Genomic DNA, 24,060 nt, shown 5'->3' with positions numbered 1-24,060 from the left:
TAAATAGATATTATTATTATTGTAAAATATCTATCAGGAAATGAAATTACTGAAGATATGTAGTTGTATATGATTGTTTAATTGACCTAACTAAATTGTTTTATAGAACTAAGACGTTTCATTGTTTTACTAAATAGTACAAATATAATATATTTACCAGATCGAATTCTTATCACGATTTTCACTGATTATATAGCTTATAGGGTATAATAGTGGAAAATTGAAAATATATTAATCTTGATTCACTTGACATTGTTTGGCTTGTATCTTCCCATTGAGTTTTTTAAGACCGCAATTGATCAGTCTGTCATTGGCATATGTGGATACTGTGCGTATGCCTCGATATTGCCTTAATTCACAATCTCTTTGTAAACAATGATAGGTAGTGGCTAACAGTGGAATCCAGGACGCGCGTTTCGCCCTATTTGGGACTCGTCAGCTGGATGTACCTAAATCTCAGATTTGATGTTCACTCTGGGACTCGAACCCATTACCATTCGCTTCAAACGCCATCGTGTTATCATTTAGTCCTGTTGTCTTTTTTTTACTTTAAATACTTTAAATGAGCTCAAAGATTTTATCAAGAAGTTATTTCAATTTTGTCGATAATAAATGTTTCATATATTTCTGATTTATAATTTTAGTCATGCATCAAAGCTTATGAATATTTCGGTTTAATTATGGAGAAAGAACAAAACTTCCTTGAAGCTGCAAAATATTATGAATATATTTGGAATAATTTAAATCATCAAAATCCTGTAATTGGTAAGAGAAACCTAACAATATAATTACAAAAATGATTGTTTTTAGTAGTCAAAGCCTCTATTATGTAGTGATCATTGTGCGTAAGAGATTTAAGATAATCCAATGGAATGAACATTATGAGTACAGTATTCAAACTACCATAACTTAATTGATTATCTTTTTTTTAAAGCCTCTAGTAATCTATTCAGTATGTTTCATGTTTGTTTCTGATGAAGAAAACTTTAAATTAAAACATTTGTACTTAACTTCCTAAAGGAACTATCGATAAATTCTCAAACTCATAGATTATGAAAACAAATCTATACATTTATACAACATTTTTATAGATGAATTAGCCGTATATTTATTAACTTAAATGGACATTAAGGACAAGTTATCCCACAATACGGGGTTATCAAGTAAATTAAATGAAAATTCTGGTAAAAGAAATTTATGAACCAAGAGGAATGAAACGCTTTTATAGTAGAAATCTCATTCTTCCGAAGGAATGACAGATATAGTGGGATTAAGTTATAAATAATTATTGGCTATGAAATACCATTGGCAAATAAGATTTTATTTGTATTTTCCCAATTATTATGTAGATTTATTTATTTGTTTTTTTTGTCATAAAAAATATTAAGGGAGTTTTAAAAAGTTGCCAAATGTAATCAATTAAGAATATCAATGTTTCATGAACTGCGGTACAATAAAATTTAATGAGACATAAATTAATATCAGAAGAGGTGTTTTTGGATATTATAGTAATTTTAATAGTTGAGATCATAAATCATTTAAAGCTAGGTCTTGGGTTCGAATCTTGAGAGGCAGGATCGTAGATGTGTACTGCTGAGGAATTCCACAATATGACGAAACGGCCGTCCAGTGCTTTCAGGTTTTTCATGGTGGTCTAGCTTTAATCAACTCATGATCTTTACTATTGAAGATACATAAATTAGTTTCATGCAGAATAATCTTATCTTTTTAATTATTAAATAATGTAAGTTTTATTAGAATTAAATTTCCCATTGGTATTTAATCTTCAATTGTTTTTTTTTCTTCAAAATATGTACTGCATAACTAAAAAACAAACTATCAAAAACTTTAAAAAGCATCACATGCCATTTTTACATATTTTACATACAGTTACTTTATCATTGACAAATATATAACAATCAAATAGATTGTTATCTTATCCAATTTATAATAACTAATTACTTTGATTAATCATTCCCTGGTTAACTTCTCTTTTTTTTCGAACGTATTCACGAATACATATACTTCTGTCAGATCATTTGTTTGTTTGTTTAAAAATTTCAAATATCATTTTGAATTCTATTGGATTGCTTCAGCTTCGTTCGGTGTTTTTTTTTCGGTGGGGGGGGCAGGGACGGTTCATTCCCTTTTATGCTTTTTTTTCACTTTGTAAAATGAAATTTTATCAGTACAAACAAAAAAATTAACTTTATCGTTATGCTTGTAAAAAGTGACTTGGGAATATTACATGTTGAGTGGTTATGTTTGTTTGTATGTATTTCAGTTAGTTTATGTTTATGTTTGTGTAATTATTTTTTTCTCACTATCTTTACATATAGTACTGGATTTAATAAAAAAAATCAAGTACGAGATTTAGTAAATGTAGATGGATACTTTATATTAAGGATGACGATGATAATGACGATGATAATGATAATGAAAATGCTATTCTTTCATATGATTTCTATTATTATGCTATAGATATTCAAGTTCTGGATAATGCTTAAGAGTCGTCATTATTGTGCAACATAGTTCATTAATAATGGCTGATATAGTTTGAAAATAATATTCATTCATATTTAGAATTTAAATGATCTTATGTGGGATATTATTTGTGGTATGATAATTGTACCATAAAATAGTTTAGTTCCTTGATCTTACTAGTTATACATCATTATTAAGTTGTGATAAATAAAATGAGAAATTTAGAAATATAAAAAGAAAAACAATTAGATTCACTAATCATAGTTTATAACTTACTGTTGTTGATATTCAAGACTACAAATTCTTAGCTAATCCACCTAATCAATCCAAAACATGGAGAAATGAGAGTTTTGAATTCTGCTACTACCTGCATACTAAATATACTGAAAATATATGCAAATGTAATTACAGAGTACATGTTATTAATACCTAAATCATAGGACTGGCTTTCCTAAATTTTGATCGTTGATGAAAGTAAGTAAGAACGAATCAATAAACAATTATCACTTATTCTAGTGAATATTCAAACCAAATTGAAAGTCTTACACAGAGACATTACTGCTCGAGGATTGATTCATGATTAGTGACGTAATCATTTGAACATTTGTGCTTGTTGGATTTTCACCAATTGACGTATTTGAACTTATCTTTCATCAAACTTTTTACAGTAATATATGTATATATGGTCTTAAGCATAGCTGAATCATCTATTTATCTGTTTCCATTACATTTATTATTTTCCTATCAAATTAATTGTGTCTAATGACAGAATATGATACCACCTATCAGTTAATTACGTTGTTTTCCTGCTGTTCAACAAAGAAATTACATGTAAAGACTATTTTATATTGATATCTTTAAAATATCAGTTAAATATTCATAAAACATACAATAATGTTTTCTGATTACTGCCTATTTTTATTTATACAGGTTATAAACTGGCTTACACTTATTTAAAAAATAAAAATTATTTAGGAGCAATTGAAGTTTCCCTACAAGTAAGGTTAAACAATTTAACATTGAACAACATGTTTTATGTTATATAATATTTGAGTGAACATTGGTTTTCAATAACTTCATCATCAGGCTCCATAGTTATAAGTCTATAATTATTCTAGTATTTTACAAAGGCCGGAATAAGGCATGAATTAATGAATTTGACAGTGTTAAACGTGGTGGATGTTTGCATTTATTACAATACAAATACTTCCAAATTATGTCAGAATGATGTGTAGTAAAGTGTGTATACCAGTTCAACTGCTCCTGTGAAGCTAGTTATATAGGCCGTACTCATAGGGATTTATCCTTGTGTGTTCGTGAACATGTACCATCATTGTTGGAAAAAAAATCACTAAAACGATTAACACTACTGTTTCTTCTCACTTGGTAGATAGTGAATATCGTATTAAAATAGATGAAGCTTTCTTTGTTTTATATCAAGTTCCAAAGAATCTACCTCAAAAAACAAGATTATGGCTACTCTACATGGCTGAAGTCGTCGGTATTAACTCAAGAAACGCGAACTTGTTTATCCAGAAGAGGTCCTTGACTGGATCAACGGATATCTAAACTGGATATTATAAACCTCTTATCCATCCCCTCTTTATTCCTTTTGCGTTTATATCTCTCTTATTCTTCGCATTCATCTTTCCCAATTCAAATGAATTCTTTTTTATCGTAATAACCTTGATAGCACCACTCTTACTACATGTCAAATTCATACAACGATATTATTATTATCACTATTATTACAATCATCATCATTATTATTACCTCGATTAACAAAATGGAATTCTCCTACTATACATTTTATTCACACGATTTTTTTATTTTTATTTTGTTATATTCCTATTATACTGATTGTAACTTGATACTTTACTGCAGATCATTCTGACCTTTATTAAATGACCCTTCTGATTTACAAATAACATAATTTATAAGTATTTGTACTGTAATAGATGCAAACATCCACCACGTTTAACATTGTCAAATTCATTAATTCATGCCTTATTTTGGCCTTTGTAAAATACCAGAATAATTATAGACTTATAACAATAGAGCCTGATAATTAAGTTTTTGAAAACAATTGCTTGCTCAAATATTCTATACTTATGGTTACGTAATACTGTTTTATTCAGGAGAAATATTCATCTGCACAATTAGACATAGAAATAAAATTTAATTATGATTAAAAGGTAATAATCTTGTAACTAGTTATAGTTCAGTAAAATAACTTATTGTTTACTAATTAGTAATTTGATCCTTAAAAAACATATTATCATACCACTTTAATTTTATTGAATTTGGGAATGTAAGTCGTTGAATTTCCATTTAGCCGTTCAATGTAATATGTTCTATCATTGATAGGGGGTTATGGTTTAATATTCATGAAAATTTCGGAATCAGAATAAAATAGTTGACTAGTACTCTTTGATGTTCAATGATTCCTTAACTAATATTTTTTGTACGAAATAAAAGTTAGACATGAACACCATTGGATGTCAGCTAACTCAGTGGTCTAGAGGTTAGGCATTCGCTCGCGGAACCGATAGGTCCTGGGTTAAGATCTCGCTAGGCGGGGTCGTGGATGCTCCTTGCTGAGGAGTACCACAGTAGGACGAAACGGTTGTCCGGTGCTTCCAGGTTTTCCATGGTGGTCTAGCTTCAATTAATTCATGATCTCAACTATTGAAAATAAAAGTGTCCAAATTATTTTAATCTCTAAGATCATTTGTTACTAATTGATAATGACTTAGTAACAGCATGTTAACTTGTTATTAAAATGTATTACCATATTAGTGTTGTAGAAATTTATATATTTATAGTTATAACTGTATTTGTCTTTGCCCTAAATCGTATTGTTGCTATCCTTATATAATAATAAGCTTATATTTAAAATTACTTTTCTTTAACAATGATAAAATTGTGTTTTTTTTTCTTTTCTATGTAAAACAGGTTTTATCAGTTTATCCAAATTATCCGAAAATTCAAAAAGAGATCTTGGATAAAGCAAGACTTAATTTACGTGTTTAAATTTTGTTTAAAAACCTTCAGTGAACATGAATCTTCTGTGTATACATATACTTATGAATTAAATATTCTTATTAAATTGTCAAATTCATAAATAGATTATCATAGTTCTGATAATTTACACTCGAAATTTATTAAAGGGACTAATTGCTTCAAAATTCATAAATATTACTAAAACGATTTTTTTTTCTTCAGTAAACTACTAATTTTAATGACACACGGCTTTTTAAGTATTGGATCTTGGCTTCCGAAGAAACTCGGCTTTCACCATGAGGCGTCATAGTTCTTCTAAATGAAGACCTTCTAACTCCCAGGGCAGATTTTAAATGGTTCAAATTATTTTTTCCGATTAGCGTTTTTTTAGCGAGTCAGTTTTCTACGGGATAGGTTCGCTAACCCCATGTCCAACCCTCCTCCTTTACCCGGGCTTGGGACTGGCAGTAACTCTAGAAGAGCTACAGGCGGAGTTTTGTAATCAGAATAGTTGTATCTTTTTATTTAATACCTATAGAAATTGCAATCGAAAAATGGGTTCTGATTCTTTGATCTTTCTTTTCTAACATTTATATCTTTAAGTTATCATTTTATAATGTACTGTGTCGTTAAACGTATTGATCACAGTGAAAGAGGTTAAAAATGGTAAGACATTTTTGATACTCTAAGATAATGGTAATATGTGATGCTGTGTTAAGCATAATTTTGACAAATTGTATTACGATCAATCATTGTCGAAAAATAATATGAGATGAAATATCGTGAGATTGAATCTACTGATTTGTTATATAAAACTAACTGGGTTATCCAGTGATATCAAACCTATAAATATATTGGTAACAAGCCAAAAAACAACCCATTTAGTTGACTTCAAACAATATTCATAAGCTATAAAATAAAATGAAACATTTTAGATACGTTTTGGCTCAAAACATCTCTCTCTAGAAGATAATAGTTTATGGCAAAAACACCTCCACATTTTACAAATGAGTGTTCAAATGTAGGTAGTTCGAATGGATTAGATGAAAATTATAAAAAATCCAATACGAAGTAGCATTACAAGTACAAATTATCTTATAAACCCTCAATTTATCTTAACATTAACTGCACAAAATACAACTGGGAGTTATTCAAATAGATCAACTAACACTTTGCAAATCACCAATGAAAACCTTTGTTTCACTTCTGCTTAAACAATAGTTAACAATACTGCAGGTAATTGTAAAGTGGATAAATTTAAATTCAATACTATAAAATTGCCTACGTTTGTATACGGGATCAACAAACCGTTTTCAAGTTTTTAGGTTTGACAAACAGTTCAGAAACATCGACTTAAAATACAAAAATGGATATGAATAGTTCACCTTTACATCAACTGAACACTCAATTCTAATCATTTCCTTACTGTTTACTCCTTCGTCTTAAAAGAATCTTATCGATTATGTCGAAATATGTTCGTTAGTCTGGGTAACTCAGCAACTCGTTTTGTTAGAGGTAGTCGACGGAAAACGTTAGACCTAGATTTGATTTTAGTTGATATTAGTCATCAAGCGTATCTTCAGTCTTAAAGGAAAAAATATTTTCTGTGATATTCATACCCACGTCACATAGGATCCATGTTTTTTTACTGACTAACTCCAAATTTCTCATATCTCAATACAGAGTATGTTTCAATGAGGCTAATGACCACATTGAGACTTTTCCAATAGAATCCATTCTGCACCATCCAGCTCAGAGAACAAAACACCACCAAAAACAATTTTTATGTACTTCACACGTTTCATTCAATATTATCACGTAATACGGAATTCTCTTTCTACTTGATCTACCCTATCAGATAATAATAGCATTGAGACAGGGAAATAATTTGAAAGTTTTTTTATATTTTAGTTATAAGGTTATCAATTACTTAAATATTTGAATCATTTATGACTTCTAGTATAAAGATACAATCCTATAATCATAAAAGCTATATATCGTTTAAAAGTGTTAGTAAACAGTGAAATGCCATTAAAAGTGTTATTAAAATGCCTGTATTCTTTCCTTTAAACATTTACATAAGTTTATGGCAAAGTGTATGTACAGTTACATTAACTGTCACGACGTGGACTTTTCCAGATGAAAGATGTACATCAACTATAAATATTCTGATTATGCTAACTGAAACTTAAGTAATAAATAGCTATTTCCTTCTACGTACCAAACTATATGTATCTTAACATCTTAATCTAGCGAAATTCTCAGAACGAAAAGACACGAATCAATAATTTGAAGGTTAATGCTGCAAAGCATCAAAATTATGGCCACATCGATGTATCAAGAGTATTCATTTAGAAGAGCGCGAGCAAAAAGGATGAGTGGAAAAAGGCTCAGTTAGAAAGGGGGCATATAATATGGGCGATTATCAAAAAGGCGCATATTATTAAAGATGAATGTTGAAAGGGGAAATAATATTTTTAACGATGTGACATATATTCGATTTGCCATCTGTTCTTTTGCCCCATGACAAATCAAAAATTGGTTTTCTAAAAAGTCTAATGAAGAGTCTTTTTCAACTAATACTGTAATTCTTCGCATTCGGTAACAAATTGGTATTTTGATTGTTGTTAGATTTCTGCAATGCACGGTTCAGTTTCCAATCCATTTAGATTGTTCTTTTTCAGGGCATTAATCATATTCTTTATACTTGGATCAGTAGCATTAATAAGTTGATTAAATCCTCTATCTCAACCATCTACCACATTGTAAGTTTAAGGAAGGACATCTACAAGCGAAAGTAAATCGAATAATTTTCACATCATTCAAAAATTTGTTCCCTGTTACAATGCTCGCTTTTATTAATTTGCCACTTTATTAATAGCACCCTTTTTTACTTTCCCTTTAGCTCACACCCTTATCAGTGACAACTTGTATTAACTATAGTATAGGAGAATGTAATAAAATTTAACTAACAGTCTAAAATAATACATACTATACCTTACGTATTAATGGTTTCATAAGACCTTGTTTGTCTATTTTGAGAAAACTGTAATAAATGATTTTCAAATAAAAGTTTGGGATAGCACTTAAATAGTTCTCCCCAAAAATATGCTGATTAACAGGAAACCGATTTGTAATGTGAAGTCAGCGATTACTTTCCGAACTAACGGGGTATAGATGCTTGCGCAAATTAGCAAACGTCGGTGAATTGTATCGTTTGCTTTCACATTTCTGATTACTTTCAACGTTTGCCACCTGCCCGTGCTAACAATTTTAAATAAGATTTCACGCATTTCCAGAGCCAAATGGCTTGTGTTCTCAGCGAGCTAAGTATATTCCTTATCGACGCCTATGCTTTTTTAGCGAACAAATTTGTAAGTATCCTAAAATGTTTGAATTAAGATTCTTTCAAAATTTACAAAGATTGTTTGGGGGTAACTTGCCATTATTAGATCTTAAATCGTATCCCTGAAGTGTCAAGTGATTCCACTAAATGCACTTGTGGTTTTTCATATAGAACTGGAAGTTAGAGTTTTGTACTTTTACGTATAGTCAAATCAACCCAGTTTGTTAACTGATTTGTTTTGTTTGATAACAATAACTGTCAGAAAAGGTAAAATCTCGATCAATAACATAAAATTACTTCGTACATACATTTATCAGTAATGTTATTCATTAACGTCTCTGAGTTATAGATGCTTTGCCTCTATGATCACTTCTCTAATGTATTTCAGAGTTTTCCTTCCACCAAGGCTAATGAGTTTCTTTAAAATACATAATCACAATGGCTTTTTCAGTACTAAGTAATGGAACATCAGAGTGTTTCCTAGTAGCAGTTGGCCATATGAAACCTACCAGTTTACAGGTCAAATCAAACTGTTGGAAATTATATTACAGAGAATACTACAGGGAAGTAATGGATTTCGGTCGATATTTGATAACAAACTTTTTATTAGAACAACAAAAACTTAGTACATTAGTCTAGCTGAAAATCTAAATAAAAATATGATAAATACACTAATAAAAATGGAAAGTACACATGATAATTGACGCTGTAATTGTAAATTATGTAAACATTGGTGGGTTTTACTATTATCGCATTATAACAATCAGGAATGGCTGAAAATCAAACAATTAAGATACAAATTTAATAATGGTACAGAATAATAATAAAATATTAGCCGTAATGTGTCTGTATCACTTATCACATCTTATTAGCGGTCCCTAATTGAGTGCCATATAAGGTTCATTGTAAAGAGGATTTCTATCAGATATTGCAAATTAGAGGTTTCGTACTTTTCTATGAACCTGTCCAACACATATGTCTGATTAGTGACCAGAGGTGTTCTATTAATGGATATTGAATGTATCATAATGAATACACTAAAAGAAGAGGAAAAATGAAAAAAAAAACAAATTGCACCAAAAAAGTATGGTAGTACATTACTCAAACATAAAATCTGACTATCATTTCATTAAAACAAGTTTATATTTTTCGTTTAAAACACTAATAACATCCAAATGATGCATTCTGTCTTGTTTTCAAAAATGTTTGTATAATCTTTAAAAGATAAACATTCATTAATTAATAACAATGTACATATGCACTTTATCCAATTATAAATACTTCCTTATTATTTTGTTTACAGTATAGTCTTAAAATTATTTTTTCTACAAAAAGCTTGATTATAGGAATATATAAATATTTCGGTTTGTTTGCTTTTTGATACTACAGTTCTAAGTGGTAAATAATGTAAAACTTGAAGTACATTTTATCCAGCAGAAGCTTTGCTGAGGTTTTGAAATAAATTTGTCAATACATACATTTATATGATTTTATGAATAAAGCATTTTTCAAGTTATGTTCAGAGTTTGGATTTATGGTTGGATAGATTATGATAATCAACATAATTGACATCAACTGGTAAACAGTTGAAAATTCGGCAGTATTAACATCTGATTTGTATTCGTTTCTAACGTCTGGGGGTTGTTCACTCATGATTTCAAAGGGGATCGAATCTAGAAACTTTTAGTTTTGAAATAAAAACATTACTTTTTGACTAGTGAGTTGGAGTTCAATGATGTACACAGTTTGTTCTAAACGGTTGAAAATGAAGAATAAAATTTAGTGTGAATATAGACATATCGGGCTAGAAACGTTTCATTAAACTAAACATTTAGATAGAATAAAGTTTTAATTAGGCGGGTACTTCTGATCGTATCGTAACTTTCTTGGTCAGATGAAGAAGTTCGTTTGTTAATGAAGCGAAGTTATTGGCTTACTGAAGAAATGCTATGCAATGCGCAGTAAATGTGTAATCGTCGAACAATAAAAGTCAATCAAGACCCTGCTTATGATATAAATGTATTTATTTATTTCCGAAGTATGATTATAGTGAAGGAAAACACAAGTGGGGAGAATCGAATGTATTTTAATACAAAACTGCAGAATCGCCTAGTAAAATCTGTGAATCATACAGTAAATATTTAATTTGCAAAATGCCAATCAGTTGTTTCAAACTTGACTGTTCCTTTGCAAATGTCAATCAGTCGTCTCAGACTTCACTGTTCCTTCACTTCCATATCAATTGCTTTGTGTTTCCGTTCTTTCCTTCTCAATCTTCTCAACCTTCTGCTGCAGACATTCTATTCCTGACTAGCGATATATACTACTTATGTCTATATAAGTAACACACATCACATAATGACCGTTTGTATTTTTAAATTTTCTTTGTCTCAGCTCTTTTCACACGCCAATGCTTAACTTTTTAAACAATTTACTTAAGAGTATTAGAAAAAGAAAGTGACTGGGTAGTATAGGTTTCTGGATAACGTTGGCTTCTTTTACATGGGTTGTCAGTTCATGATAATGGCAAACTCGGAAAAATAGTTGATGAACCAAATGTATGCTAATGTAAACTAGCATTCCTTAGCGGATGTTGATCGTTTCTTAATACTTCATGCAGTCACTGGATTGAAGGTTTTCTTTTTCATATCAGTTGGTAATGATCTGTTTCTCTCAGGTTCCTTACTAAGTTTAAAATCTTTTGAAAGTAGCTCAGTGACATGAGTTTTCAGGGTTACCTGTGAGAAAACTACCTGAAGTCTACTTTTTCTGTGATGTAACTGAGCTTAACAGTATTCATGAAACCCTTTTACAAACGAGTTTGTTACACATGTAAGTTGAGTGATAATTTATTCGTGATGATAACCTATTTTAAGTCACTGGTATAATCTAAAATCTCTGTAATAACCTAAAAATAGCGTCGTCTTAGTAGAAGTTACTATAGATATATCTCCTCTATTGTCAAACATAAGATATTTTTAATGTTATTGTAAGATTATATCTAAAGTGACAACCTAGTATACAATTGTTTCAAGGGTGCTTAATGTTTATTAGGTTCAATAAACGTATAACAGCGCAATGTTGCTAGATGTTCTGAATTTCTGACAAACGTTTCTCCATTTGACGAATATGAGATAAAGGATAAACGAACACATCGAAAATAAATTAAGGACGGAGACGACCTATCAAGACTATGGTCAAGTAATACATGACATGATAGAATAATACAAGCAGTTTTAAGTAAAGAAAAATAGTGGACGTCTAATTGGTTCACGTTTAGATAGTTCATTATAAACGAATACACTTATGTAATAATTTGTACGCAAATAATGTAGACCTCGATATGAATGTAAAGAAATGTGTCCATGTCAGTGCTTCAAATCAGCAAAGATGGATGACAAATAAAGAAAGTTAGACCGAAAGTTAGATCTGAAGGTTAAGCACTCGCCGCGATAACTGAAGGCCCTAGGCTTGGTCTTCGTGAAAGTCGTAGATGAGCAATGCTGAGTAGTCTCATACTTGAACAAAACGGCTGTCCAGTGCTTTTTGGTCTTCAATGATTATCTATGGTCACTTCGTTATATATATTATGAAATTCAGAAGCCTCCGCAACCCCCTATACTTAATAAAACAATGGTTATATCAGTTTTTATAAGATAAAAAAGATTGTTGTACAAAAACTAGAGTCAATGAGCAAGAATTGTGAAGTAATGTTATGTATGATAATTTATAGGAAGCTGAAAAATGAGTCCATCCGTATCTGTGCACCCGGTTTTATTTCACATCATACAGTTTCCAATCAAGAGCTTGATCTAGCGGTCTGCTCTTCAAGACACAGATCATTTCGACAGTGACTGGATTCAACGATTGTCGTTATATCTTGGTATCACTGCCTCGAGTTCTTCTTCTAACCTGTTAATGCGATAATCACCACTGCATGTTCTAGTGGATAGAGTTTCAACATGAATAACACAAGTTTAACAGTATTTGGAGTAGTCCTACCCACCGTCAGTTAATTCATGTGCAAAGTGTAAACTTGTGGTTCTTGATGTCTGTCACTTTTGTTGGAGCACTAGGAAACTGAGGTCAAATCCAAGAAGTTTCACAGACATTTATCTGGTAGCATGCAAAATTTTCACATATTTACTATTCTTCAAGAGTCATTACATCTTTCTAGCAATGCCACACATTTACCATGCGAGCTTTTTACACAAAGAATTAAACATCATTACGTATCAACATCCTCGGTATATCTAGTGGAAATATTAGGTTTAATAATCAATAAATAGTGTATTTAGTGTTTAATAAAGATATTCTTTTCATACCAATTAAAATCTGCTTGTCTTAATAAAAATTTCTACTTTGCCTTTTGTGAAACTGTTTGTCTCACAATCATTTTCTGTCTAGATTACACTCTTCTACTTCTTTACACTCACCATAGACGATCACATACCGAAGATACGGATTGGATAAATATTTTATCCTTTGGATCATATTGACATTTGATCAACAGGTAACATGTTTTACTTGAATGTCATTTAACATCTTGTTTTCATAGTATCAATATTTTAGGTGCATTTTATTGATAGTCGAAACTATCCTCATAAGAAATAGAAAAAATATAAATAAAATAATAAATATAGATTCCATATATCCTAGCCTTCTATAAGCATGTAAATAAAAAGATTAGATTTCATATGAAAACACATTGATGATTTTCACAAAGATTATCTTCTGTTGAAACATTTTATCGATAATCGATTTGATGTAATTTTCTGTAGATATTACCGACTTAATTTTTCTATGACGTGAATATTTCTTATCAACTCTCATGAAACATGGCAGCAACACCAAATGTAGTGAACGAAGAACTCAGAGGAGAGGGAAAGACCAACTTATTGTTCAATGCAAAATTATGGAGCGCCTTCAAAAAATATGAATACTACACATTAAATACATTATTTACACATCTTTCTTCAGTTGTCCTTTACATAAATAATGATTCTTTCAATTCTGTTGCTATTATAGTCACTCTCTGTTTAAATTCCTGTTCTCTTCACTTAAATCTTCTCGGTCGTTTGCTGCTATGAGTTCCACTTCTGGTCCGTGTTACATACTACTTATGCTTGACAACATAAGTAGCACGCACCACACCGTTTCACCTCCTTCTTTGCCATAATCTGTGTCATGCTCTCCGTTGAAATGTCAAGTCCGCCCGGCACCCAGGAAGTCCACCGTCTGCTCTCCAGTGACCCGATGGGCCGTATACATTCGAGATCCCCCAGCAACCGGACGCCTCTTTTCTTCTCCCCGTCGACTGCCGCTGCCGCAGCCTACGCCGCCCTGTAAGAAACACTCCATTCTACCGCACCAACCAGAGATTCTTCTTCTGTCCTCGCATCGGCGTTTACAAACTTGTACCCTCCCCGCCACCCCTTTGGCAGCAACACCAAATGTAGTGAACGAACACTCGGGTGGGGACACATATACGTTTAATGTAGGCTTTAAAAGATAACGTAATCTATTGTATCAACTTAAGTTTATACAATAATGTATCAGCCCCAATTCAATAGTTATTATACCGTAAAAGCATTTTCTTGTGGGGAATACAGAACAGATAAATGCGATTCCAACAAAACTTTACCAATCCAACAAAAATATTTTGAGGCATAAAATGTTGTACAAATCTTTATTGTGAAGCACGTATATGGTATGCGCTACTGCTATGTAACAATCAGCAAGAGATTAGTTACTTACAAATATATGTATACATAACCATTAAGTTTTTTTCGTCCTATCTTTTATACTCGGACTAATGCGAAATCGTCTTTGAATATCCTTAAAACTAACAATAATCTATTCAGATTAAATGTGAGTTTATTCACAAAAGAACTATCAATTTAGAAGTGATTTAATTTTTATAATCCATAATTAAAATACTAAACTGTAACTGTTCACAATTGGAAAATAAGACAGGATATTTTTGAAAATTTAGATTCATTTATCGCGAAAAAAACGAAAAATGTTTTAAGTTCATAAATTGATAAAAATTATTCACATACAGTAAGAGTTTGTATAAAATGTTGAATTCTATTTAAATCACGAGCCAATTTAGGTGAGACCACCATTGAAAACCTAGAGACAATGAACCCTAGTACGGGACTCCTTCGGAGTGATCATCCTTGGCTCTGTACACGAGAATCTAACCAACGACCTTCAATTTTGCACGCCTCAACTCTAGATCACTAATTCTGGAACCAACGGTATTAATGTCTAACTTCAATCGATCCACGACATTACACGACAAGATTCCATTGTCTTCGATGGGTGATTACCTTACACCCGATACTGATTAGCTCCATTGGTCACGGCTTCTTATCAGAACCCTGGAAATATTTTGTAGCTAGCCACTATTGAAAATATGACTTCAGTATTTGCACTGGATCTGCAAATAGGTTTAAATCACACATGGACTTGTAATGTGATACAAGCAAAACGAATAATGTATTTTTTATATTACGGAAGTACTCATCATAAAAGTTCTCCATTAAATCCAAGCTAATGATATTCTTAAAGAGAGATTTTAGTTGCTTAATTTACAAATAACTAGTGTTGGGTACCAAAAATTATTTATTGATATAAGTTTGTTGGTTAACACTTTATACACTAATTATCATTTAGTAGTAGATAATCCTCGTATTTTCGGACCTAAGTCGAAGATATTACAGGATGATGACTAATATAATTCACTCGATAAAATGCATTTTCTCTGATATCCAGCCTCTAGAATCAATATAAAGAAAACACTGTACCCAGTCTTTGAGATAGTTAGCTCCTTTTCACATCTCTTAAACCGATTTAATCGATTATTCTCATAATATTCAAGCCTATAGCTCTTAACGTCTCTGTCGAAAACACTAACGAAATCCAAGTTTTGAAGAACCGTGATGTATATACACCAAATAGTTATTGATGAGTCTGCTTATTGAAGGCTGAATTCGATTTCCTAGCTGCTTGTAATAACCTTTGACTAAATCTACAGAGATACTTAAACATAAGAGAAAAGGCTCAAATTTCAAGAAACAGCTTCACTCCAAGGTTAAAGTATGTACAAAAGATTTACGTATTTTTACTATTTAAAGTGAACTTGATCATACATTAAGCCCTAAAAGTACACTGAATACATCAGTAAGAAGGTATCTATCCAATCAGAAACGTTAACGTGATCTAACATCCTTCTGGATATTTCGGAGAGACATCCATTGAATCCTGACTGAATAAAATGTTTCCAATTGTTTCTGGGCCCCTATTGAGTTCACGATGGAAATTTTGGATATATCTTATTGATGAGTGTCCCTTTACACGGTACCTAGTTTGATAGGTTTCAAATCAGTTGTCTTCAAACATCTAAAATACTTTCCACGTTAAAAAAATATTTTTTCCAACATTCCATGAAATATATTTTACATTTAAATCACATTTTATCCAAGTGTAACTGTTATCTAATTTCCCCTCAAATGATAGTCCAATTCTTACAATTCCTTATTTCACAAATAAATATCAAAAAACTACTATTTTAGAACTCCTCAGCAGTGCGCATCCACGACCTCGCCCCCTGCGAGATTCGAACCCAGGACCTACTGGTTTCGCGCGCGAGCATTTAACTACTAGACCACTGAGCCGGCATCCAACAGTTAATGTCCAACTTAAACTAATCCACGAAATTGAACGACACAACCACCATTGTCTTCAGTGAGTTACTATCTCACAACAAACCTGGTTGAACTCCACTGGTCACTACTTCTCACTAGAACTCCAGGATATACCTCTTGAAACCAGTCTCTAGTGAGCATATGTTGATTAATATCAGATGGGTTTTGTGGATATTATAGTAATTTCAATGAGGTATATCCTGGAGTTCTAGTGAGAAGTAGTGACCAGTGGAGTTCAACCAGGTCTGTTGTGAGATAGTAACTCACTGAAGACAATGGTGGTTGTGTCATTCAATTCCGTGAATTACTTGAAGTCAGGCATTAGCACCATTGGATGCCGGCTAGCTCAGTGGTCTAGAGGTTAAGCATTCGCGCGCGAGACCGATAGGTCCTGGGTTCGAATCTCGCAGGGGCCAGGTCGTGGATGCGCAATGTTGTGGAGTCCCACAATAGGATGGAACGGCCGTCCAGTGTTTCCACGTTTTCTATGGTGGTCTAGCTTCAACTGACTCATGATCTTAACCATTGAAATTACTATAATATCCACAAAGCCATCTGATATTATTTTCGAGTTACATGACTGTTTTGAAACGACTATTTGTGGTTTTGCAAAGCTGTTTACAATAATTTCCATTGTCAGTATAGTGTTATTGGTTTGATTATAGAAATAATCTTTCTTGTGACATTTTCTCCACCACATTCAAGAAGATAATGATTTCTATTCAACTGGCTAATTTATTTCGTTTATAACTCAGAGATTGCATTTACCAACAATTCATATATTTTATTTTAGTGTCACAGTTCTTTTATAAGTTCAAGATTTACGCGTAAATATGAAATGTGAATAAACCATAATTTATTGATCATCATAATAACTAATACCTTTTCATTTTCGACAGAATAACTTTAAAATTGAAATAGTACTGTAAAAATTCTAGTTCAAAATTTAGTTATGTAAACAGTTGGACTGGCTCTCTTTCTAAATGTGTATGTATATCAATGTATATAAAAGAAGATTGAAGGTAGGGATAAGGTCAAGTAAAGATTTTAAAATTCTATAAGCAAAAGGTAACTATCTTCTTGTTGTACGCCATCTAAATTATATAAGCTATATCAAGGACCAAAGATATAATCGTTTTTTTTTTTAAAAAAAACTCGTATACATTTATGTGTATGCACTTGGGCCTGCCTATCTATATTTCTGTTGTAAAACCACGTGTTAATAAAGCACACTTATCCCTAAAGCCCTCAATGTTTCCTAAATGATAAATTAGACTAGACAGGTATAACTAGGACAGGCACCATTAGGCACAAAAAGTGTATGCACCCACAACATGACACATACATATCCATAATAAATACTCTTGATTCGTTTTCCTCTAGCTCATAGTTATTAAGGTGCTTGGTATCTTATTTCATAAGTGGGAGAAAGTTTCAGTAAATTACACAGATCATAATTATTAAAATGTTATGATATGTTTCGTGTTACCACAGTTATTATCACCTTATATCCAAACAACTTAAAATCATATATTTCATATGTTTAAAGAGTAGACTTTTTGGGTACATTTGGACTTTTACATAATAAATTTTAAAATGTCCCATGAAAACAAACTCAAGTATTTGATATCAGGAAATCTGCATTAACATCGTAAATTCATACGCACTTGTTAATCATAATACCATATATTTTCGTTCATAGTTATTGAACTACTAAAACTTGGCCTAGATTGATTTTGTTTTTATATCTAAGAGAATTTCCTAATTTGAACAATTTCGAAAGATACAATTAACTCATTTTAGTACAGAAACACTTATGCGTTAATCCAAAACAATTCAACATAGAATTATTTTGTGTTTGAATACACATAGAAACAAGGTGATAATTATATTTCATTTTTATTGTGGATTTATTCTGTTGGGTGGTGATTTTCAACAAAAATAAAAAGAAAAGTGAACACTGATTCAATTATACAAGTGAACAAATAAAACACTAAAATATGCCTCCAGGTAAGTGAAGACCCACATTATGTAATGAAGATTATTCGATTGCGTAATAATCTTTCACTTTTATTGAATATAGTTAGTTAAAAATAAAGATTGTCTTATGTATTTGTTGTATTCAACGATCAATAAATTAATCATACAGTAACTAAGTTGTTGAACTGTTTTTCATTCTATTAACTATACTTCTATCAACCATGATGAACTTAATTACCTGCGCTTAAATGTGTAACTTCAAACCTCGACTTGAATACCGAGTTATATTTTATGTTGTTTGATATAATTCTTAGCTAATGTAAGGAATATCTATGCCTTTATTTGATTAAAGTATGATTATTTTACTAAATTGAATTATTTAATCAAATTATTTAAACGGTCATAATAGGACTGAAATCGTTCGAACGCGAGACCACAGGCCCTTGGTTCGAGTCCCGTATTGGGGATCGTGGATGCACACTGTTGAAGAGTCCTATACTAGGACGAAACGTCCATTCAGTGCTTTCATGTGTTCAGTGTTGGTCTTGCTTAAATGGACTCACTAATTCAACTAATGAAAAAACTGTGTGATTTATGATAATAATATTGTTTGGTCAAGAGGAACTTCGTGAATTAGACACCAAACTTTCATCATTATACTTAAATTACAGTCCAAATAAAATTTATGTACAATTTTTCTATCAGTATATTTCAGAAATTCTATACGTCATAAACAAACTGAAAGAAGAATAACTAATAACGTACTAGAGAATATGTTTGCCTAACTATTCGGGATAAAATTGACTAAAATTAATAAGATGATAGTTTATTATTATTATTCAGTTTAGGACTTTTCAGTGGCATTTTCTCTTGACCACAAATCCAAACATTAGCAAGATGTCTATCGTTAATTAAGCCAGAATCAAATGAATTGCATTATCAACTTCAATTAATTAGTGATATTCAAAATATAATCATTTAACCCAGTAGTTCAATATGAATTTAGATTAGGTTGAGAGTAGTCAGCAGTTGTTTTTAACGCGTATAAAATGCATATTTCAAAGTGATTTTACATGAGTCAAGAGTTCATCACTGGAACATTTACCTCATTTTAATCACTCAACTAACATACTGATCCTAGTATTGTTTATGGAGGCTGTTCATAGCTTTTATTTCTTTCATATCATTGGATATTAGTAGTTTGATCGTTTCAAACTCGTTATTTGTTTATTTTTGAATAAATTAAATTTCGTAAGTTTGAATGGTGTTGACCGAAACAGTGAATAACTGAAGGATGCTATTGATTTCGTCCATTAATTTATGGATTACTAGCTTAATACAAGGGTAACTGGATCTTATGACACTTTTGTGACTAGGATCTTCCTTAACCTGAACAATGAGTGAGTAACCAAGCTGTTGGGCATAGATGTTAGAAATTTAAAGATAACAAACTTTGTATAAAGACCATCTGAAATAACTTATTATCTAAGACTGATGTTTTGATCCAAACACGTTTATAAAAAACAGAATGACATAAAATTACAGTTCATCTACCATTTCAATCAAAATGGTGATAATTCAATTAACTGTTGTCTAAAAAGTAGGGTATTGTGTTAATTGAACAAATAAGTGCTGTCATTAAGAGGATATTCGTTAGAATTCTGCCTCCAATATTTCGTTTCATAATCAATCATAATCTCCGGTTAACTCAGTGAACAGTATTATTTTAAAATGTGTTTCTTGAGTGCTAATCAAATACTTACAAAATTTTTGTTGCTTAATGAACAAGTATGCTCATTACAAAGTCCACAGTATTATGAGTTCGAAACTGTCGCTTATCCTTTATTTCACAGACATTTATCTACTCAGGCATTATTCTCAATTGTGGTGATAAGTTTCATTAAGAATTGTATACCAAAAGCTTAGATCGACTCCAGAACACACCTGTGAAAATATTACAATCCTCACAAATCCCCATACTGATAATACTCATGCGCTCACTAATGACTAGTTTCAAGATGAATTTCCTGGAGTTCTAGTGAGAAGCCGTGACCTATAGAGTCCGATCCGTGTCGGGTGTGGGATAGTTACCCACTGAAGACAATAGAAGATTGCCGCCCAATTTCGTAGATTGGTTAAAGTTAAACATCAACACTGTTGGATGCTGATTCAGTTGTCTAGAACGTTAAGCATTCGCACACGAGACCGAAGGTCCTGGGTCCGAGTTCTGCTTGCAAGGTCGTGGATGCACACTGTTGATGAGTCCCGCACTGGGAAGAAACGGCCGTTCAGTTTTTCCAGGTTTATAATGGCGGTCTATCTTAGGTCGACTCATGAGTTCAATCGTGAAATTACTACAATCTCCACAAATCTTCATTCTGAGAAAATCTTTTCTTTATAGTACACAATGTCGTCAATATGATTCCTCATTTTTTTCTGGTTTTTAAGAAATCATACATAAAATCTAAGTATTTTGATGTATGTATAAGTTTTCTAGCTATAGATATGTCTTTATCATAAAAGGTAATAAAAAATACGTAGATGTAAGGATTACGTCTCAGTGGTCTTATTTTGAATGATAAATACTGGTACTTGCTACTTGAAACAGTGGATATATTGAAGGAAGTAAAAACACAAATACAGTAGATGAAGACTCACTTGACTTCAAAAATACTTCGAAATTATATACGAATACACTGGTAGTTTATAAAGTTACTTACTCACTTTTTGATTAACATTCAGATTGGTATAACTCTAACTGAGAAGTATTTAACATCAGTTAACCTATAACTTATGAATATGGACACATAAGAAGATATGATTCACCCAGTGAGTTACATCGTTTTCTTCTTTCTTAATTATGGTTGTATTTTACAAACAACTAGAAGAAATCGATTATATCCGAATCAACTAAGTTCTTGCACACTATACCAGCTCTCCAAAAGCAGCTGATGAACTTAAAACTGACTACTAATTTTAGATACACATTGTTAAATCTTTACCATTGAGTTTGGCTTGTTCAAAAGAATATTCAGAGAACAGTTATTTTGAAGTGATTGATTTATTATGCATATATATAACCATTTTAGTCATAAATTGATTATCTGGAGTAAGATAATTGACTTTTAGACTACTTACCCGAAATTCAGTAGTATACTCTATTGTCACAGGAAACGTTGGGTTTTATATGGCTCTTAATCATATTAGTTAAAGAAACAACATTCAGTACATGCATGCTGGTTAAAATGACATAATGATGAAGACATTTATTGAAATTAAAGTAAGAGTAGTGAAATATGTGAGAAAACATATAACATTTTTAAATGCAAGAATTTTACGAAAGAACGTTTTTCTTGTCAGTAAATTCAAGTCAGATTTTACGTTTCAGTTCAAGTGAATGATTAATAATTGTAATAGTCGGAAATATAGGGCATTGCTTTAAAATCATAACATTTAAAAAACATTTTGAGAATACTCTTACATGTTGTTCATTTGTACAAGGTTATAGTCTGAGTGAAATTTCAAGTTTAATAATGGGAGTAAACTAAGTTAATATAAGGTAAAACAAAGTTATATAAAATCATATATAGCACGTTCAGTTATATAGGAAACATATAGCAATAGAATGTTTATAGTAAGCGTCTTTGGTAATCTTATGATCAAGACAATTATTAAGTTATTGTGATTGATGAAAGAAGAATATAGAAGTTAAAGAAAATTAAATATTGATGGATACGGAGAGTTTATATCATTTCTTTATGATTTTGAATTAGTCGATTTCACTTTCTCCCAAGGAGTAAGTGAAATTTTTTATTTACAAACATGTTTTATGACAATATTATGTAATCAATGTAAATGCGTTCTTATATGTAAGCTAAGAATATATGAATCTAGTCATTGTTTTACATAAGTAATAATCCTAAATTAAGATGATGATGCATTAATTGTTTATGTGAAGAACGTATTGACGACTCGGCTTTAGAAAAGATGATAGTTGAAATTGAAAAATGGATAGAATCATGACAAAATTTGAATCAAGGCATGACAACTATGAATACCATACTCTACTAATTGTATTACTAAATTCAGCTACTTGAAAGATTTTTTTTAGTCTTAATGTTGAAATAAATGAACGCACACCATCAAATTTAACATCCTCTTATTTTTAAAGCAATCTAACAAATCGAGATACAGTTATCAACTGAAAAATGTACTTAATATAACAGTATCTGTTATGATATCACAAAGTAAAGACTGTATGCCACATGATCCGATCAATATTCATGAATGATACCAAATTTGTATTTCATCAACTAACGGTGAGAGCAGTACTTTAAGCCCATAAACTGATGGTTTTGTAAATAAACTAGTCAAAAACATTATGGTAAAATGAGAATTTCTGTATTGAGTTATCCAACCAAAAATATATCTTCTAATGCTAAGAGTAGATAGTGTTGTAATTAAATAGGTAAATGCTAGTCTACAAGTTCTTATCATGTGAGATAACATTTTCTGAATGTCATCATGTGGATTAAAGCTATTCTCTTAAAAATAGGGTCACCAGAATTAAAATCATGTAATCTTGAATGATAATTTTTAAATCATAATAAGATATAAGCTTATTCATATTGGCTTGTTACTGTCAATTGTTGCAACTGTGACAACTAATTATTTACGTAAATCACAGTAATTTATTATGCTTAATTTTTGATGGAACAGTAAACTATTCTATAATTTATTACGTTTTTCCCTTAGAGAAACAGTTAGGATTTGAGTTTTGAGGTGTCACATTGTTCAATAATATCACCAACGGATTTACATAAATAAATGTGAAGCAAAAACGACTACCATGTTTAACTACTTTTATTTTATGGAACTGTATGAAGTGATTACCTTCTGTTAAATTTTTCTATAATGTAAACAATATATGAAGTTTTTGAACTCCGGTAGTTACCAGATACTGTTATTTTTTTCTTGGCGACATAACAAATTAAATGTCCTTAGTGATTAAAGTCTTGTTATAAGTAGCTAATCAATTTTAGTTTTATTAAGATGTAGAGTGATAATACTGAGATGGTGGAGATTTGTAGCTCAGGTGGATGATTTTGGTGGAGTTTTGTTCTCTGAACTGCTCAGAGAAAAAAACTCCACCAAAAAAAGTGATAATACTTAAAATTTATTCTCAGATATACATTGATACAAAGAAACTATTTTTAATGAAGCACCGGCTGATACATTTTTTGATGTGTAAATCTATCAAATTAATCTACTTAGTGGAGTATTCAGTAATCAATTAATTATTTAACAATATTCACAGAATTTAATTTTAATTAATCATTTTTATTTAAGAGATTAACATGAATTATTCAAGTAAGTTTAATTCAGTAAAACAAGATAACAAGCAGGAGGAATGCATATTTATTACGAAATCTTACAATGTATTTACATATTACATATAGATAGCCTTTAATTATCCATTTACATTTTCCAATGTGTTCTAACATCTGAACTATCTTCTTAATTGGCCTCCAAGTA

At 31.1% G+C, this 24,060-nt stretch overlaps 2 protein-coding genes across 3 annotated transcripts in view; both read left to right on the top strand.

Annotated features, from left to right (window-relative positions):
- TTC21B (Tetratricopeptide repeat protein 21B) overlaps positions 1 to 5,517 on the top strand; it is a gene marked incomplete at both ends in the record, with an annotated part of 67,746 nt that extends 62,229 nt beyond the window's left edge. Inside the window, 3 exons of the mRNA XM_035731662.2 lie at positions 645 to 765; positions 3,415 to 3,482; positions 5,440 to 5,517. Of these exons, the coding sequence (XP_035585777.2) occupies positions 645 to 765; positions 3,415 to 3,482; positions 5,440 to 5,517 (267 nt within the window). The remainder of the gene's footprint in view (positions 1 to 644; positions 766 to 3,414; positions 3,483 to 5,439) is intronic.
- A 12,436-nt stretch (positions 5,518 to 17,953) lies between these two features.
- The window catches only part of UNC22_1 (Twitchin), a 197,641-nt gene continuing 191,534 nt past the window's right edge, over positions 17,954 to 24,060 (top strand). For both annotated transcript variants that reach the window (XM_051213168.1, XM_051213169.1), the window contains exon 1: positions 17,954 to 18,555. In XM_051213168.1, coding sequence (XP_051069120.1) covers positions 18,546 to 18,555 — 10 coding nt within the window. In that variant the 5' untranslated portion in view covers positions 17,954 to 18,545. The remainder of the gene's footprint in view (positions 18,556 to 24,060) is intronic.

This window comes from Schistosoma haematobium, chromosome 3 (genome assembly GCF_000699445.3).
Source record: "Schistosoma haematobium chromosome 3, whole genome shotgun sequence".
NCBI classification, from domain to species: domain Eukaryota; kingdom Metazoa; phylum Platyhelminthes; class Trematoda; order Strigeidida; family Schistosomatidae; genus Schistosoma; species Schistosoma haematobium.
The sequence above is the reverse complement of the archived record's forward strand: the minus strand, read 5'-3'. Positions and strand labels throughout refer to the sequence as shown.